Source organism: Daucus carota, chromosome 7 (assembly GCF_001625215.2).
Source record: "Daucus carota subsp. sativus chromosome 7, DH1 v3.0, whole genome shotgun sequence".
NCBI lineage: Eukaryota > Viridiplantae > Streptophyta > Magnoliopsida > Apiales > Apiaceae > Daucus > Daucus carota.
The window spans coordinates 8,804,631-8,825,136 of record NC_030387.2 but is presented as its reverse complement, the minus strand read 5'-3'; the positions used below and the strand labels follow the sequence as shown (position 1 = coordinate 8,825,136).

At 32.7% G+C, this 20,506-nt stretch overlaps 1 protein-coding gene across 1 annotated transcript; it reads right to left on the bottom strand.

Moving 5' to 3' along the window:
• Positions 1 to 12,321: 12,321 nt before the first annotated feature.
• On the bottom strand, positions 12,322 to 20,506 carry LOC108196078 (oxysterol-binding protein-related protein 1D). Its single transcript, XM_017363175.2, has 8 exons — positions 19,515 to 20,506; positions 18,453 to 18,809; positions 17,442 to 17,529; positions 16,408 to 16,883; positions 14,938 to 15,093; positions 14,373 to 14,681; positions 13,554 to 13,898; positions 12,322 to 12,807 (listed from the first exon to the last, which is right to left on the bottom strand). The coding sequence occupies exons 1-8, from the start codon at positions 20,010 to 20,012 to the stop codon at positions 12,634 to 12,636; spliced, it is 2,403 nt and encodes an 800-aa protein (XP_017218664.1). The 5' UTR covers positions 20,013 to 20,506; the 3' UTR covers positions 12,322 to 12,633.

Sequence of the window (20,506 nt, the reverse complement as noted above, 5' to 3'; positions counted from 1 at the left end):
TGTAAAAGCTTGATTCTTTTAGTTAAAAAATCTAAAAAAGATAATACGTTTTGATTAAAAAGACAATTATTATGTTGCTCGATACTATTTTAGAAGATTGAGTTTTTAGCTAAAAAATATATAAAAGATAATTTATTTTAGTTAAAAAGAATAATTGGTTATATATATAGATAGGCCCGTACTTCGGCCCAAGTACCGACCGCCCGACCAATATAATAATACTCCTTCTTTTTTTATTATTTGACGTTTAGACTTTTGGCACACATCTTTACGTATAAATATGTCGCCCATGTCCGTATTAATTGTAAAAGATTAATTTTTTAGTTGAAAAATTTATAAAAAGATAATATATTTTAGTTAAAAGAGTAATTATCATGTTTCTCAATGTTATTGTATAAGATTGAGTTTTTTTGTCAGAAATGTAAAAAAAATAATATATTTCAATTAAAAGGATTAATTGGTTATATACATAGTCCCGTACTTTGAACCAAATTAAAAAGAATAATTGGTTATATAGAAGGTCCAGAATAATTGGTTATATAGATAGGCCCGTATTTTGGCCCAAGTACTGCCCTACCAAACTTTAAATATTTGGGTTTTAAAAGGATTATTAATTGGTTATATAGATAGGACCGTACTTTGGCCCAAATTAAAAAAAAAATTGTTTATATAAATAGGCCCAGAATAAATGGTTATATAGATAGGCCCATATTTTGGCCCAAGTACCGACCGACCAAACTTTTAGTGTTTCGGCTTTAATAATATAGTGTGTGTGTGTGTGTGTTTATATATATATATATATATATATATATATATAGGGATAGGATCAAATAAAAACTTTTTTAAGTTACAAACTTACAAACTTTTTTTTATTCTCCCATCGTGTTAATCCTTAGTTATATAAAGTATCTATGTTGAAAATTCTTCAAAAAAAATCACAATTTTTAAAAATAACGCATAAATAAATCGCGATTTCAACACATTTATAACTGGGGTTCAACATCGGGTGTTGAACACTAATTATCATTGTGTTGAATATATCTAAAAAGATGTTTAAACTATACCTCTGGGGTTTGGGTAGGGTCTAGAAACATAAATATTAGTTATATAACATGTTTACCTTAGTTCTTACATTTAAAAATTGGTTTACGTACTTCTCCACCACTATTTTAATCGATGTTCAACAAATTATGTTAAAAAAAATGTTGAACTCAAGTTATATATGTGTTGAACAAAAAAAGTTTGTAAGTTTGTAAGTTTGTACCAGAACCCTCCCCTATATATATATATATATATATATATATATATATATAGAAAAGTTCTATGGAGACTGGATTTTGTGGAGGATGGAGAGACTTAATCATAGCCATCCATTTCTTACACATCTAAGAGCTCATGTTATTTGTCATGCACATTCGTTTTCTCTCCCTACCATGTTCTGCACTTCTAAATCGGTGAACAACAAACTGTACTTCTAAATCCCGCATAACATAAAATAATAATTTCATAATATTGGTGTTCAATCATCGAAATCCTAACAGATAAAAATAATAATTGCATACAAAACAAAGATGTAGTTGGACATTGCTATGATTGGCACTGAACTCATTGTCATTGTTTTGCAACAAATTGAATTTGTTGCAAGACAAAATAACACTTAGATATATCACAAATATGCGGGAAAAATTATTAATATTACATTACTAGAAATGCAAGACAAGAATAGTGAAATTATAAAGATAGTTTTGAACTAAAACTAAAACAAGAAATGCAGGACAAGAATATTAATAATACATTACTTGAAATGCTGGACAAAAGTAGTATAAATTATTAATATTACATTACCAAAAATGCAGGACAAGAAATGCAGGACAAAGAATATTTAATCATGTCCATTAATTGCCAGATTATTTTAACGGTAGATCTTGTAGTCTATAAGGACTCCAAAGTTTTTGGTCTCCATTGAGCCCAACTATATATATATATATATGGCATTGCTCAAAACAGAACACCCTTAAAAAAAGAACAAAGAAGAACACTTTGGAATCGAACATAGAATCTCATCTAAAACTTGAATTAAATTCTAACTTTAAGCTAATTAACCATTTATTATGAATAATAACAGTATCTAGCATGTTTAACAACAATTATGGATTAAAAATAACATGATTCTATGTGATATTAATCATGTAAAGAATATATACATGATTCTATTCTGGATTCTGTTTTGGATTCTGTTCTGGATTCTATAATATTTCATATTAATAATTTGGACAGATTTGGATGTTAGATTTCATATATTAAGTTTAGTTAGTGCTTAACTATGTAATTATAATCATAACAAATCATTTTATATGAAAGAAAAAGTGTTATGATAGTGTTCTGTGTTATTCTTTTTTTAAAGTGTTCTGTGTGGAGTGCAACCATATATATATATATATATATATATATATATATATATATATATATATATATATATATATATATAGGGTCAGGTTCGAGATAGAACCACATTATACTTAGAACTTAGACCTTATAAATTACCATTAGATATAAATAGGATGTGTGGTTAAGATTATCCTAGTATTAATCACATGTTATATATTTATGTATCCATATTTAATAAATGAGGGTTAATAATCAGATTTATTACTTTCCATGATTAATACAATTCTCAATTAAATTTCACGTATACAAATCAGTATAACAAAATTAAATATATCAAATATTTTGTTTTCATACATGAAAATACATAACAAATTTGCGTGATTTAATTCCATACATGTAAATGTATAACAAATTTACGTGATACTGCTGCATCACTTGTACTAATATAAAAAATGATATTATAATGCAATATTTTTCTAAACAAAATAGAAATACTGCTATAGTACGTCAAATATCATACTTATATTATTTAATAATTATACCGATACTATTGCAGTACATATTTTTTTAAAAATAAAATAAAAGTACTGCTATAGTACATCAAATATCATACTTATATTATTTAATAATCATACTGATACTGCTGCAGTACATTGAAAATATAATATCAATTAATATACAACTATTTAATTATAGAAGGTAAATTCAAATTTTCCTATATATAATTATTGAAGTTAATGTAAGTATTAATTACCTACAATCATGTGTAAAAAAACAATAGTACATAACTAATTTTAAATGCAGCATATCTTGACCATTAGTTTAATCAGAATCTAATGACTTTATATGGGTTTTAAGTTCTAACTTTAAAACTGGTTCTAATTTGAACCTCACCCTATATATATATATATATAGAGAGAGAGAGAGAGAGAGAGTGTGTGTGTGTGTGTGTGTGTGTGGAGTTCTGTGGGTATCCATTACATTTGAGAATTTGGAATCCCTTAGATCCACCGTTAAATTAGAAATAGATCCTGCGGTCAAGATTTAAAGAATAAAAATACTGTTTACAAATTTCACCCAATTTTAAACCTGGATTCCGCGCACGTTTCTTCTGAGTCGTATCCCGCATTCTCTGGTGACAGATACAAGAGCGGCCGTTACTAATAAGCCCTTATTTTTCGCAGTGATTGACCATAGTCGAAGAACGGTAGAGACGTAAAGCACCTTCTGCTTGTGGGTTTGCAGGACGCATTATCATTGTGGGGAAATGAGTTCGGGTAAGCCTACTTTCTCATCATTTTGTCCTTCAATCGCCTTGTATGCCGGTTTTCTGGCCACTCAATTGCCAAAATTTATGAACCCCTGCAGCACGCTTCAGTGGGTTGTCCTGCACTAGATGGCTTTAATTCGTCGATCCCCTCATTATTTTTTTGGGGCATTTAAGTTTGTATGTGTTTTAAGTCGACAATGCAACTAAATGTCAGTAGATTGCGACCTTTAGGACTGGGCGATGCTTTTCGCATAATTAGTGTTTCTGGTGAAATTGGGTCTTAAGCTGTGTTTTTTATTCTTAAAATTTAAAATGCAAATTGGTGATTTGTTCTGCACTTGGTAACTGTTTTGTTATTGAGTTGTGTATGCCCTTTGGAAATTTCTTTTGATGTTCTGTATTTAGATGATGCGAGCAAACTGTTTGATGATATTCAGCACAGAAAATCGTTTGTGATGAAAACTCTTTTAATGTCTAATTGAGAACATCTGTCCTGCAAACTTGTAATATGCCATTTTAAATATCTAATGGGTTGTATTACGGTTGTGGTTTAAATATCTGGAGGAACTCTGTATCTTTTGTGTGGATATTTGGTACATTGTGAACCTCTGTTTGTAGCATACATGTTATTTTTTTTGAACTTGAGTGCTGTAGTAAGACATCGCAGAACACTTGTTTATAGTTTGGAGCATTGGTTTTTTTATTGTTTTTTAGCCTGCTTGGTAAAAGTCTACTAGCTATGTCATGCCTTTCTATGTTGCTGAAGTAGATTTTGGTGATGCTATTGTGACTTTGTACAGCTAATGTGAGAGAGACATGATCATGAAATTCAACTTTAATTGTTTGAATATAATATTAGTGTTTGAAAAACCTTTACTAATGCTAGTATCTTTGTTAATTTGGCACGAAGTTAGGTTTTCTTTACGTGTCTTGCTAAGTGTATCATAAGCTTCTCTGCCTTATTTGCTTAGGTCGAAGAAGAAGCAATAGACTAATCGCTAGCCCGTGGGTATACAACTGGACTAAGAAGAAAACTGGATACATAAGTATTGATGATGACAGCTATAGTTGCCTGCTAGAATTTTTTCCGGCGGTACATTGCTTAAGAAAAAGGTACGTGAAAGCGTGTTTGGCAAGTCCCAAGTGGACGTGTCGAGACAATTGCCTAGATTGGACATATGTAGTGAAAGGATGGATGAAGATAGGATGCGTTCGAACGTTCCTGACGTAGAGGACGATGAGTTTGTCACTCCTCGAGAGAGCTTTGATAGATCTGGGAAGAAGACTGCAGGGCGACCACATAACCAAAAGGGCAGTACAAAAATTACATGGTGAACCACGAAAGCATCAAAACAAAATACTGCAAATTCGACTGAAGCACTGAATCACATGTGCAGCACACAATGAAAGACGCATAATAAAATGTGCAGAACAAAAAACAACCATTACATTGTAATAATGCAAACAAGTCCTGCACAAAAAACTAAGGCACATGATATCTTGCAGTACAGGATTTAAAATGAACAAAAGATGCTGTAAAAAATCTGCAAAACTTACTTGATTCGGCCTTCTTACTAGACATTAGACACTTGTTATGGAGAGAAACACAAAATGATCCAAGTATTATAGATATTGCCTCCTGATTATGAAAAAATGAAAAGGTGAAAAGGAAGAAAAAAAAATGGCTTCCCAGTGCAGGACCCTTCTTCAACGAACTCTCCTGGAAACAGTCACAGGCTGGTGGAACTTCCGCATGACATAAGGAGCACGCGACATTTACTCAAAAAATGCACAGGCTGGTGTTTAAAATATATAAAACTAACAAATAAAAGATTACATCAAAAAACATAACAGCCATTGGATTAAACCAAATTGGATGGCCTGGATTGGGACTCCAAGACTCCATATAACTTTTATATATATATATATATATATATATATATATATATATATATATATATATATATATATATATATATGAGTTGGGTTCAATGGAGACCAAAAACTTTGGAGTCCCTAGAGACTACAAGATCTACCGTTAAAATAATATGACAATTAATGGACATGATTAAATATTTTTTGTCCTGCATTTCTTGTCTTGCATTTCTAGTAATGTAATATTAATAATTTACATTATTCTTGTCCTGCATTTCTAATAATGTATTATTAATATTCTTGTCCTGCATTTCTTGTTTTAGTTTTAATTCAAAACTATCTTTATAATTTACACTATTCTTGTCCTGCATTTCTAGTAATGTAATATTAATAATTTGTCCCGCATATTTGTGATATATGTAAGTGTTATTTTGACTTGCAACAAATTCAATTCGTTGTAAGACAATGACAATGAGTTTAGTGCCAATCATAGCAATGTTCAACTACATCTTTATTTTGTATGTAATTATTATTTTTATTTGTTAGGATTTTGGTGATTGAACACCAATATTATAGAATTATTATTTTATGTTATGCAGGATTTAGAATTTCTGCTTGTTGTTCGCCGATTTAGAAGTACAGGACATGACAAGGAGAGAAAACGAATGTGCAGGACAAATATCTGCAAGCCCTTGGATGGGTAAGAAATGGATGGTTGTGATTAAGTCTCTAAAGCCTCCACAAAAATCAGTCTCCATAGAGCTTTTCTATATATATATATGTATGTGTGTGTGTGTGTGTGTGTGTGTTTTATGTAGTTATAAATATTAGTAGAATATAGTAGTTAAATATTAGTTATATTATAAAATATATGATGTCTCATGTAATCCTATTTATTTAAACTTTTATTCTTATTTGAGTAGGATGATGAAAAATATTCATTGTTGATGAAGGACTTTGGTAATCAACAAAGATGAGGTTCGTGGCCAAAATCAAAATTCGTGAAGGTGATTTTGCTGTCGGAGTGTGATGGTTGTGTGTTTAGGGGTGGCTGATATCAAAGAGATTGTAGGTTGCCTTCCGGCTCTCCACTTTCGATCTTTTTAATGTGCGTACGTATCCTGTATTTATAAGGATTAACTCATATGTAGTTCTAAGAGGTTAGGACACCTAATTCGATTAGAAGTAGGTTTCCTAATGATAAAGATTACACCTAAGGTGGTGGCTTATTTACTAGTTTCTAAGGTCTTCAGGAGTCTTCCGCCAAGGCGGTTCCAATATGCTTAGAAGAAGATTCCTACTTCGCTAAGGAGTCGTACTAACACCAACTATCTGATTCCTAATCCAAGTACATCACGTATACGGCATTATCCCCAACTATCGGAGATAACATTAACCACTACTTTTCATATTATGGAGGAGTCGTCTGGTATATATAGCTGTGACCATCTTTGAGGTGTAAGGACGAGCCCTTACCCATAGTGAGGATACTCACCAATACAGAGTAAGGACGCCCTCTAAACAATCGGGACATACGATCGTCTCAATCCCCCGAAGTGGGTAACTAACCAGAATACGTGATTCAAGATATGTGACCATTCTTTATACTACCTCAGAGGGTCTTCAATAAGAATCGTGATCATCTCAAGTCCCCGCACAAGGACAAACCGGCAGAATACAGGATTGAGGATTGTAGATCACGTCGGATGGGCTCCGGGTGCCTGGATCTTCTTATCTCTCGGAGGGCTGATCTTCATATCTCCCTAAAAGGTAATTTTCATATATTCCGAAGGGTTTGTCTTCACGTTCCCCGAAGGGTCCTTCAATGTTATCCTTCAAAAGGGTCTTCGATATTATGCCCTAAGGGGATTTTCATAGGTCTTTACTTGAACATACCGTTTCAAGGAAAGGGCATTTTCCACTTTATTCTTTAAACAACGCTAATTGAAATTTTTTTAAGAGTCGCGCCCATAGAGGGCTCGCCCTCTTCGCGCATGCAATGCACACCAAGTCTATTCATTGGAGGCCTACGGCCTTCCATATAAGCCAAGTCCTTCAAGGGCCGCATTCTTCAACAGAGGCCCAGCCCTTCAAAGGCCCAGCCCTCTGGCATAGGCTGAGCCGTCCGAAGGCCGTGCCCTTCCACATAAGATGAGCCCTCCGAGGGCCGTGCTTTTTCATAGAGGTCGAGCCCTGAGAGGGTCGGGCCTGAAATATGTTGGGCATGTTCATCAATAACAAAGTATAGTATAAAATATATTGGGTCATGATTACCAATAACAAAATAACAAATTTCATGATTAATATAAAATATGTTGGGTCATATGATCATTAATAACAAAATAACAAAATTCATGATTGAAGTTGGTCGATAATAGATATCATCGAATTTCTCAATTGATTATCAAAAACAAATTTCAGGACTAAAATCCTTTATTATAATACCTGAGTCTACCAGGATCTCCAGTTAACCAATCAGAAAAGAGGAATTATTTTATGACTAATCAGAAACCATTTCTAAATTTTAGACCAATTATATCCATCTCCAATTTTTCTTCTATTAAATTTTAACCAGAGTTCAATTAACCAACCAAAAAAGAGGAATTATTTTAGGATCAATCAAAAACCACTCCTAAATTTTAGACCAATAATATTCATTCTCCAACTTTCTTTCTATTAAATTTTAACCAAGGTCTCCAGTCAACCAATCAGAAAAAAGAAGGCACTTTTAAATTTTACAACAATTATATTCCTTTTCCAACTTTCTTTCGATTAAATTTTAACCAGGATCTGTAGTTAACCAATCAAAAAAATATTTATTTTAGAACCAATTAGAAGCCACTCATAAATTTAGACCAATAATATTTTTTCTTCAACTTTATTCTATTAAATTTTAAACATCAACCATATATAAGCTAATCAAACCAATACAATTTTAAAATAGTAACCCTAACGCGTTGAATGAGAGTCGACTCCCCTAGGTCACCATAGCAGCGGGCCTCCACCCCTTTTCTCCATATACAACTTCGCTTCCCCCATTAAACCATCATCCGGTCTCTTCTCATTCATCTAAACCTTTTTTGTTCCAGTTCTTTTTAATAAAATCGTACCAAAGCCAATTATCTAGAATTTATTTCTCAGATCTATTTTGGTTTTGAGTCCGACTCTGCAAATAAAATACCTTTAAATTCAAATCCTCCTCCTTAACACCATACCAAGATTTGGTGTCATTTAGAGATTTTTGAATTTTTGGTTTTAGTGTCGCCTATTGGCGTGTGTCTGGCTTGTTACCCTTTTATTGGGATGTTGAGGTATGTTTTTTGGATGCTAGTTTATGTTTTGTTCCTGGCTCTTGCTATTTTGAAAATGATTTATGTGGTTTTGTGGGAGATCTGTATTTCGTGCATTAGATTTGGGCTGGTGTCGGATATTGCAAGAGCTTATTTTTCACAACTAAACTTTGTTCATCTTATGAGATCTTTCACCCTCGGCTTGTCTATAGCTGATTTTCAGCATGTAGATAGTTTGGGTGCTTCTGAACATTGGGCTACAAGTGGTGCGTATGTGAAGGTCATTTGTGGTATTACTAGTTCCAGGATTGGTGCAGGTTTGATCGATTGGGAAGCCATTTTAATCTTTTTTTTATTCAAAGAATTTCGAAATTCATGATGTTAAACAGTCGAAAACATAAACGGTTATTTGCTTAACTCGATTTTATGTTTCAATTCAGGTTGTAGTGTCAGCTTAGGGAGATTTGTCCTGACTGTGATTTGTGTTTTTTGCATATCTTTTCCAAATCGGATTTTCGATGGGAGTTCTGTTCCTATTGAAATTAAGTTTGTAATTTTGGTTAATGAAAGTTAATAAAATCACTTTGTTTGTCAAAAAAAAAACCAATATAATTTTCGAAGTTTCATAAAAGTTAACTACGTACAAATTTCTTAAAATATGGCTACAAAGACTAATTTTGTAGATACACAAGAAATTATATGTGATTATTAATAAAATTATATTATAAGATAATAAAATAATAAAGACTATTATTAGGAGACGCATCTACTCGATCCCCTTTTACTTTAATTCCACAATACTTTATTCATTCCTCTCCGCCTTCCCAATTATCATATATAATAAAAACATTATGACTAAATATTCTAAAAATTATTAAAAATAACATAATTTATATGTACTATTATTATTATTGTTATTAAAAAAATTATTATTTTATATTGTGATGTGATTTATTAATGATAATTTTGTATTTATTTTATATTATACGATAATTAAATGTTAATTCATATTTTATTAATTAATTAATTATTTTTAGAATATATTCTATTTTACATTAAATAGTTTTAAAATTTTAAAAAAAATACCAAATATTTGTGGGGATGGTTATTTTGTTCGAACTTGACAAACGGATATTAGAACAAATTCCGAAATTAAAAGAATTCTGAATACATATCTTAAAAATATCAACTTTTAATATTGGGAATGAGGCTATCATTCCTGATCATGTAATCGGATCCCTAATTAATTATAAAAGAAAAAATTCCTTACTGATTTGATTGTAAAAAACATATAATTAGTATGTATTTTATTATTATAATATATGTATGAAAACAATACACACGAAATTATGTGTAATTATTAATAATATTATATGACTGTAACAGAATAACAAGAACTAATATTGGGGGATGCATATACTCAATCCGACACGGTGTTAAGCACACGATACTTTATTGAAGAGGGAAAATTAATGAATGATTTTATATTTATTTTTTAGTCATACGATAATTAAATGTTATTTTATATTTGAGTGATTAATTAACTAATTTTAAAATTTATTATATTGTATATTGATTAATTCTAATATATTTTAAAAAAACATTCTTACGGAGAATTTTAATTCCATTCGAACGAGAGTTGGGGGCAAATTCATACCTGATCAATATCGGGGCGAATTCAGAAATCGAGAGAATAACGTATACATATTGTAGAATTTTTGAATTTTTGAAATAAAAAATGAGGATATTATTTCTCATCCAGTAACGTGATCCCTAATTAATAAAAAAACACTCTAAACATTGATTTGACTGGTGATTTTAATATATATTTTATTTTATATTATAAGTGGGTCATTTATATCTTATTGAATCTGGAAGAGTTATGGAACAATATTATTTTCTTAAAATTATAATTATATATTTGTTATACAATTGTATAAAGGGAAAATAGATTTTTTTGTCACCGAACTTATTATGTTTTTAGAAATTTGCCACTCAACTAATTTTTTTTTCCTTTTAGTCACTGATGTTAGGTTCGGAATTTTTTTCCCCTCTAAAGTTAGGTTCGGATTTGATTATTACCATTATATTAATTCTTTGTAGTATTATTAAAATATATGCAAAAAGAAAATCTCATAAATCATTGAAAATTAAGTTTTCCTCTCTATTTATTTATCTTTATCTTGAAAATTATAATAAGATAAAGTTATTAAAAGTTATGAGAATAAATTTAAGAGAGATCTCAGGCTGAACTAGGTGATTGAAACTTTAATAGTGAAAGATGATGCATCGTATCACTCAATTAGACTTTATTTTATCATGGAGAGCATAATAAGAAGTCATTGGTTCCATACTGATGATTCAATGAATTTCTAGAATTCTAATCACGATTTTTCTTGATTTTAATATTATATCACCTCATTTTATGTTATTATTGCTATATACACAGATATAAACATACATCATATTATCAAAAAATTATATACTATGACTATGTATTAATGATGCTACAAAAAATTATCATAATGCTAATAATCATATCCGAACCTAAGTTAGTGACTAAAAACAAATCCAAACCTAACATCAGTGACTAAAAGGAAGAAAAATTTAGTTGAGTGGTAAGTTTCTAAGAACATAATAAGTTCGGTGACAAAAAAATCTATTTTCCCTTATACAAATAATGTCTAAATTATTTGTACTTGAATTTATTTATTATTAAAATCATTTCATATTTTAAAAATAATCGTTCGGTGTGTAACACGCGTAAAACGCTAGTTAGTTTATAATAGATATCAATGACTTACTAAGTTGAAAAATATTAATCCCTCTGTCCCAAATTGTACGAGTCCGTTTGACTAGCACCATTTTTAAGAAAAAATGAATGCTTAACTTAATATTAACCACATAAAAAGAGGTTGTGAGTATTAAATAAGGGAAGTTTATGAATATGTGATTGTAATAATCTTAAATAAATACATAAATAATTATCAAAAAAAATAGATGCATAAATAGAAGGGTGAGTATCCCACTATAATTAAAATCAGTTGACATCAAATATCATTAAACTCCTTGATATTGAGTTCATTTCGTCTTAAACAGCGTAAACTTGTTTCGAAAAATTTAAAATAATTCAACATGAATTTATACGTAAACATACGAAAGTAGTTTGATCCTATCCTGGAAAAAAATTATATACTCCCTCTTGGTTATTTACATTCACTATTTGCCCGCATTTTAACTCCCATAAAATATAGTTTCATAATTTTTTTTCAAAATTTTCTTTTTCTAATAAAAATTTATATATTAAATTTTATTTAGAGCAAAAAAAATTTAAAAATATATTATGGAACTATACTTTAAATGAGTGGTTGAAAAACGTGCCAAAAAATAACGTAAAGAAATAAGAAGGACAGAGAGAGTAATATTTTCCAACTTCAGCATTAAAAGCAAAGTGAAGAACTATAACAGAAGTCACATTAAACGGTTAAAGCAGGCGCATAGTAGTAATTGTGCATCTCCTTTAGATTAATTGCAACCAGTTCTCATGAATCTGGAGATATTGAAGCAAAATGTGTAAGCAAAACAAATTTCTGCTTTAACCTTCACCAATTAGCAATCTATAAAATTGCAACTTACAAGCGAGATGAGAAACTTCACTACAAGAACGGCACAGCGATAAATCTACAGATGGAACATTGCAGAGTCACTAAATTTCACGAAACTTCATTTTCTATATCTGGACAATTCCATGGAACATTTGACTCTGCCTTCACAATTCGACGGGACAGAGAAACTAAGCAAAATAGTCAATCATTCATCCACTGTGGAAGGATGTAAATCAATAGTCTGTCCAAATATATCTGGAATCTCTTCCCAGTTGGCTTTTTCCCTCTCTTCCCAGTATCCCCCAACATAACGATAACAACCCTCTTCATCCTTTCGGAACCATCTCGGTTGCCAACCTCTTTCTTGCAACTTCCTTGCCTGCATATCAGATTAGATACATATCAGCATGATAAGGAAATGTGTAGAATGCTTGCACAAGCAATACATATAGAATATCAACTTCCAACTTCCGCACATCAGATCATGATGCATGAGTCGCATGACTAGGAAGCATTTAAAATACCAGATAATATATTCGCTGTTGAATTACCTGAACTTCAAGCATTAAACTCGGATCAGATTCTAAATTTTTAGGGTCTAAGAACAAGTCCAATAGGTTACCTATCTCATTACCTATTAATAATATGAAATAATGAATCCTAGTGAGTCTCAGTGAATTAGGTAATCTACTTTTAGTGTCAACACCAATAGCAATCCCTATATTTGTTCCCCTATTATTATTTTAATAATAAATTTGAGAGAGAAGTGGAAAAGGAGGGAAAAGACAAAGAAAGAAGGAGAGAGATGATTATTTTATTCATAAATATTAAACAGGTAATGGTTAGAGGTTACTTAAAAATCGGTAATGGCTAGGAGATTTGACGTTGTGCTAGTGATTTAGGTAATCACTAAGATAGAGTTGGAGTGCCTCTTTTGTGAGACATTATCTAAATATGAGTTTAAGAGCTCATTTAAGTAACCTACTGGACTTGCTCTAAAATATTCCATTCTAATAGATGACCTTAAAATTATTTCATTCTATTTTACCCAGACCACGAGTACCTCCACGCTCAGTTAAAAGTGACAAATTTATACTGAAACAACATGGAGTAACAAGATAGAACCTGTCTTTGTAATTGTTCAAGTCTGAGCTTTTCTGCATTTGCAAGCTCATATTCCCCATTTTCTAAATGTCTCTGATCTGGCCTCAACCTGGAGTCAGTTGGTGGCAGCTTCTCCAATAGGCCTGGGGTCACTTCATTTAAGGAAATGGCAAAAGGTGTGAGATTATATCTAGTTTTAGTAATAGATTTGTCCCTTTCCCAGAGCAAAACAGCTTCCGTCATTGGATCATATCCCTTCGGCTTTGTGGTTGGATCTCCCAGCACGTAGTACATTGCCTCATCCCACTTCCCAAACAACATCGCAACCTTTTCCCCAGTTCTATTATCTTGAACAAATCCATGAACCTGAAATAAGATATGTCAAGTTAAGATTATCTGCGACAGCACAACAATAGGTAACAGTGGACCATGATTTTTAAGTCTAAAGTAACATTTTTTAATTCATTGTCACTCTAGACACTTCTTTGCCAGCAGCAGGTTTTGAAAACAACAAATTTAGAAAGAACATTTACACAGTATAAACATACCCAGTGCATAAACATAGTAGAATTCTCTGGGTTCTGTCTGTTAAGAATATATATTGAAAATGGATACTTTTTCACTTCATAAACGTATACATGTGTGTACAGGTGAGTGTGCTTGGTGGGATATTCTAACTCCATAAGCACTTTACGGAGTAGACTACTTTTTAGTATATCACTTGGCTATTTTCAGATAGCATGATCCTCATCCATCTTAAATACATATACTTTGGAGTATAATTGCCAAGGAAAGTTTTTGTTTAACGGTAATGCTTCCTAACTTTACAATAAATATTACCTGGTGAGGGTTTCTGTCAATAATAGATTGCTCTTTGAATTTGAGCTTGCATGAGTAATTTGCACTGCCCTTAATGCGCATTGTGCCATAGTGGTCACAATAGATTTTACCCAGTATGATATTGTATATAGAAGTTGTGACCTTGCTCCATTCAAAAGTTTCACCATCATCAAACTGTAGGGTAAGCACTCCTACAGGATCTAGTTGAATAGAACGCCCCCAAAACTTGCCTTTGAGGTTGGAATCTGCCCAAAACCTCCAGTTTCTGCCTTCGCAGTGACAAGCAACAACCATTGGGTGGTGACTCACCTGTCCAGCAACTCTAACATTAGGGGAAGAATAAAGTACTTTTGAATTTTGCAACAAAAACGATAAATAGAAATATCATGTATATCTAGCAGAAAATGATTAAAGCAACCGAGGCCCATTTCAATTCCACTTGTTTATATTATTTGCAGCAAAAATAAAACTCAAAATCCAAACAATCGAGACAACATGAAAGTCAAAGCGTTGTGATACTCCGTATATTACAATTTGTTGCAAGGTATAAGCATGCTGTAGTTACCTTCTCTGAGAAGAATCGTAGTCCTTTGTCTGGATAGTCAGCCTCATAGGTCTCCCCAAGAAGAGGATTGAAGGGTTTGCACTGCCGACCTTCAGTTGAAGCATAACCAGATACAGCAAACGCAGCAACATTAAGAACTCTCATCAACTCATTACCCTGCACAGGCAAGAACATACAAGTTGCTTAGGCTTTAGGGTATACCTCATTTAAGAACAATATGTACATACATATGAGCAAAATGAGGAGGGGGGTGGGCAACAACAAAGAACACCGGTGCCATTCCATGCTGAAAACTGTTACCTGGGTTTACTACAAATATCCCATAATATTCAATGACAATATAATGTCATGAAGAAGAGAAACATAGCATAAAGAACCATGCAAGTGGGAAGACAACTTATCACAGATGCAACTAAGAACTGCACAACGAAAAGAAAAATATATAACTCTGCTTTCTGTATATATGGCTATCTGCTAATAAATGTAAGGCAAAAATTTGTTTTACCAGTTTGCTCATCAGGACAGATATACTCTCTCTCTCTCTAAAATTTGGTTATGATGATACTATGAGGACATCTAGTAAACTAAGCTAAATGAGATAAAATGACAAAACACAAGGTCGAATCATTTTCCCTATAATCAAAATAAACAACCCATGGAAGTCCAGCTTACTACTACAAGGAGACATGTTCTGGTTTTAGCATAGTGATATCTATTATAGGTTCACCTATAGAATGACAAGCCACAGAATCCTGATAGAGTTGCTGCCGTAGGACAAATTACATGTCTTGTATCCGTAAATTATTATATATAGTTCACAAAACCACTCTGGTGATTATTATGGTTTTACTGTTATTATTTTTCTAACGCCTTACCTTCCTAGTTTTAGTTACTTACGAGTTATAATCATAAGAATTCTATTCTGTCAAACGGGAAAAAATGAAGGATTCACTGATAAAAATTTCATAAACACTAACTTTTAGAATCACCATCTCTGAAATGACTGTACAAACATTGACAAACTTAAGCTACTGACACATGCTCCTAATGTACAAACTGGCCTACTGCCTTCTTAGAGCTCACCATCTAGTATTGTGTCGAAAGAGAACCTATCACTTTAATAATTGCATATATAAGATAATTTTGAGCTGCAAACAACACTTTAAGATGGCTACTTTCCCAATTTTTACTTCATTTATTACACTACCATGTTCGTTTCAGATAAAAATTTCAGCGTGTTACTGGCGATAGGATAATCGAAAGCTCTATGTGATGTAAATCATGGCTAAACACACAATTAAATGTGGCACTACACATATTAAAATAGGGAAGTATACTATGTTAAAGTCTTATAGATTATGCTCCATATTCTAGATTAGCAAATAAACTACCTGGACTACTATTCAACTAGCAGATCATGCTTTAACAAAACTGCTTTTCCACAAAAGAAAGCACAGCTGAGGGCCTGACCTGCTTTCCCCATTCCAGCGCCCGATCAACCAAATAAGAGTACTCCAAATCTTCAAAGCATTTTTGCAGTGAAGAAAGGGGCTCATTAAAGTAAACAGGGAGGCAAACTCCAGACAGGTCCTTTCCAATATTATCCTTGATTATTGACCACAGACCAACTGGCTTCTCTTTTTCCTTTGGTTCTGGCAAATTGTCCCTTCTTTTTATGTAGGGATAATCTATAGCCTTAATTGGTCCAACATCTCTCAAGCGGTCAGAAAAGAAAGACTCTGCTTCACATGTCATAGAAATACAACCATTCCCTCTACTATCTCTACTTCGATAAGAAGCACTTCTAAGAGATTCGGAGGACAAAAAGTCATTGGTATCAAAATAGGTCCCATCCTCTTCATCTGTTTCGACATCAACTCCATATCGACTTTCGTTATCTACATCAGAATCACTGGCACTGCCCTCTGACATGATTGAATAAAAATCTGCAACATAAACAGGAGACAAGTTTGACAACAAAGTTTCTATAATAAGAATATAAGATTAAAGATAAACACAGATCATCATAAAACAGGGTCACATCTCTTTCATTGATTCAGTGCACTATTATATGAAAATTTTAAATTAACACGACTTCACTTAGTAAATCAAATACGTTTTTTTAATTCATTATAAGAGATAAAACATTCAGTAGCACTACTGTGATTATCTCTTTCCAGGTTGTATACTTCAAAGCTCTTGGAATAAAGATCACAAATGATTGCAGCTAGAAAAAGATGCTTAATAAAATAACCCTGTTTCATCAAGTAAAAAATTAATTCAAGATTCAAAAACCTGTAAAATTTAGATTTTTTCAGAAGGCATAAAATTGATAATGATAACAGTTTGTCATATATACTCTGTACAATCAGTCTAATAAACAAACAACAAATGATTACTGTATACTAAATTTCTAAGGAATTTTCCTTGGTCATTCATGCAGTGCACTATGCACAATAAGCACTATAGACTAGTTGAAACAGATATGCAGAACTTAAACTAACCACTAAATCTTCTGTTCCCCTGTCCACAGCATGAATCTCGTTCCTTGGTTTCATCAATTACAGTCGTCTCCAGCTCAATTTTTTCGGTCTATAAACAGTCATAACGAAGGGAATCAATAAAATTAATTAATTAAGTAATTATAAATTATAAAGTGTACTAAAATTAGAAGTTATCTTCTTCTAACCAATTAGAATGCCAGAGAAAGAAATTAAAGATGGCAGAGTTAACAGCCAGAACAAGTCAAAATAATAAACTGAAATTTAGAGTATGCTTATAAATTTAGTAAATGGTACATACTCATGCAAATTAAGATCTTTAAGTTAAATAAACAAAATGAAAGAACATCTGGGCAACATGGCATGTTTGGCAATTGTATTAACCCATTCCTAAATGATACTCTTCATAAGATTATATATAGAGTTTACAGATTTATAGTCGATATAATTGCACAAAACCTATTAACAAATTCAACTTTTTTGTGGTTGAGGATGCATATTTAACGAACTTCATATAATATATACACTTCACTTTTATTTCTTTTACTCGCTTTATTCATGTGTGATGTAAATATTAAAACAAGAATGAAAAAAATGTCAAATGGTATAAACAACTAAATCAAGTGATTAACTCTATATAACACATTAGCACTCTGTATCTGTTACATCTATAAGATAAATACAATTCAAACAAAGGGATAAACATACATAAACATATATATGCACACAAAGTTCAGTTTTTAATTTCATATAGAGTAATCAGACATATGCGCGTCTCTGCTCTATTGTCATTCGAGGATGCCACATGCCATACTGAATGCATAAGATTCTAGAAGAAAATAAAATAAACTACATCAAATCCAATTAAGATTTTTCACACACAAACACACACATATATTAGACGTCCTGATTATATATACCACAAAGCTAGACATGAACACATAAAATTCTTAAAAAATATAATTAGTCTTACACGGAGTATATAAAGTATATAGTAAAGTGGAAGACCAGTACCTCTAGTTGCCTGAGCGTATCAAGCAGCAAAATATGCTTAAGTTGAAGATCCTTTAACTGATTCTGTAGCACTGATACTTCATTGAGCATAATAGACTCACAATCTTTAATGACAGCCTCACCAATGTCTTCCTGCACTAATCTTGTTCGTAGCTTCTCCGTAGAAACAACAATATCTTCAGAAGGTGCTAAATCACTGCTTGTCAGCAGTCTAGGAAACTGACCTTTAGCAGCCAAAAGAGCTTCAATCCATGAAGCTCTATCCTCTCTAGATACACAACGTAAATGTAGAGTTTTGGTTCCGGTAAATATAGTCAACCTTTTATCATCAGACTTACTAGCACGCACTGAAGAAACCTACAGGGGGGAATTTGGTAACATTCAGTTATATCATAAAAAACCCAGAAACCAGAGTATGATAACATGTAATTTAATACTATGTTATGCATTTTTGACATTCAAAAAGAACCCGAAATACATGTTAGCCCCCCCACCCACACAACCAATTTTCTCCAATCAGGATCATAAATCAGCATAGGGGTCCGATTGTCATCTCATCAGAAAACATATTCAACATAAACCGCAATTAAAATGTAGTTACATCAATAAAAAGAAAGATCAGAGCACATTATATCAAAATCTTTACTGCTTAATCAGTACTCGGTTATGCATTTGTTCTATCATTTTCCAGCCCACAAGCATTTCGTCCATCATTTTCCACTCCAAAACCACCTCAAACATTTTGTAACATCTATATAATTACAAAAAATCAAAATCCTATGATCCCAAGTAGAATACACGCATGTAAAGCCAGTAAAAAGAAGCCATTGTGCACACTTTGATAGATTGGTACAACCATATGAAATTCCTATTGCCCATGACAAACACATACAACATAACGGGCCTAGAAAACAGAAAACCAAACAAAATTTACTCAAATTCCTCTATCCTAACTAAAATGCAAACACATAAATTCCAAACAAAAGGAAACATTTTGCACACGGTAACAAACTTGAAACACACACTCAATGTACAAAAAGATGAAAATTCGAACATACAAACCTTCAAATGTATCTCCCCAAACGGTTTCCACTGCTTATTCCCACCACCACCAGGACCACCAAACCCACTCCCGATTCTATAACTCTCACTAGCTTTCCTCTTCACATACCTCAAAGAATCATCCCCAATCACCTTAACACCCCCTTTTCCTCCCCTCCGACTCCCCATCACACAAATTTTATCCGGCCCGTGAATTTTATAATACGACAACACTCCATCCTCACTCAACACAAACCACCTAGGCCTCCACCCCTTGCCATAATTCACCCACTTATACAAAATCCCTCCCACACTCTTCCCACTCTCCCTCCCCCCCTCACTCTCCTCAATCTCGCAATTCGCCTCACTAAACTCCACACCACTAATCGACGAAACCTGATTCATCCCTAGCCTCACATTCCTCTCGAATCCTAATTGCGATTGCGCCTTCCCCACTACCGGATTATCACTCCGATCCCGATCAATCGAAACCGGCGCAATGCAGCACAACGGATTCATCTCCCAAACACGACGTCGTTCCGATCAAAAACAACCGTTTCACGATCCCTCAGAACGACGTCGTTCCACAATTCAATTAATCACCGAAATCTCAACTTCAATCCCAATCACAATCTCAAATCTCGTAGATTTAAATTGTGCGGTAAACGCTGTATATAGACACAGAAAAATGTAAGTATAGGTAGGTAGTTGTGGATCTAATAAATAAATGAATTGAAGAGATGATCAGTGTATAGGCTGCAGCTGCAGTAGTAGCAGGAGCATAAGTACAGTATATACATACAAAAAATGTGTGTATAGGTGTGTGTAATTAGTGTGTGTTTACAGGGGGTGTAGGTTAACTAGTGAAGCAGAGCATTGAATTGAAAAGGGAAGTGAATATAAATGCATGGTGTGTGTGTGTATTATTAATGGAGACAGCTAACGTGCGCATTAGTGGAGAGAGAGAGAGAGAGAGAGAGAGAGAGAGAGAGAGAGAGAGAGAGAGAGAGAGA

Coding starts and splice junctions, on each gene's coding strand:
- LOC108196078 (XM_017363175.2), bottom strand. CDS start 20,012: ATGAATCCGTTGTGCTGCATTGCGCCGGTTTCGATTGATCGGGATCGG. Junction 16,884..17,441: donor GGGGAACAGAAGATTTAGTG/GTTAGTTTAAGT, acceptor TTTATGTTGCAG/ATTTTTATTCAATCATGTCA. Junction 15,094..16,407: donor CGCTGGAATGGGGAAAGCAG/GTCAGGCCCTCA, acceptor TTGCCTGTGCAG/GGTAATGAGTTGATGAGAGT.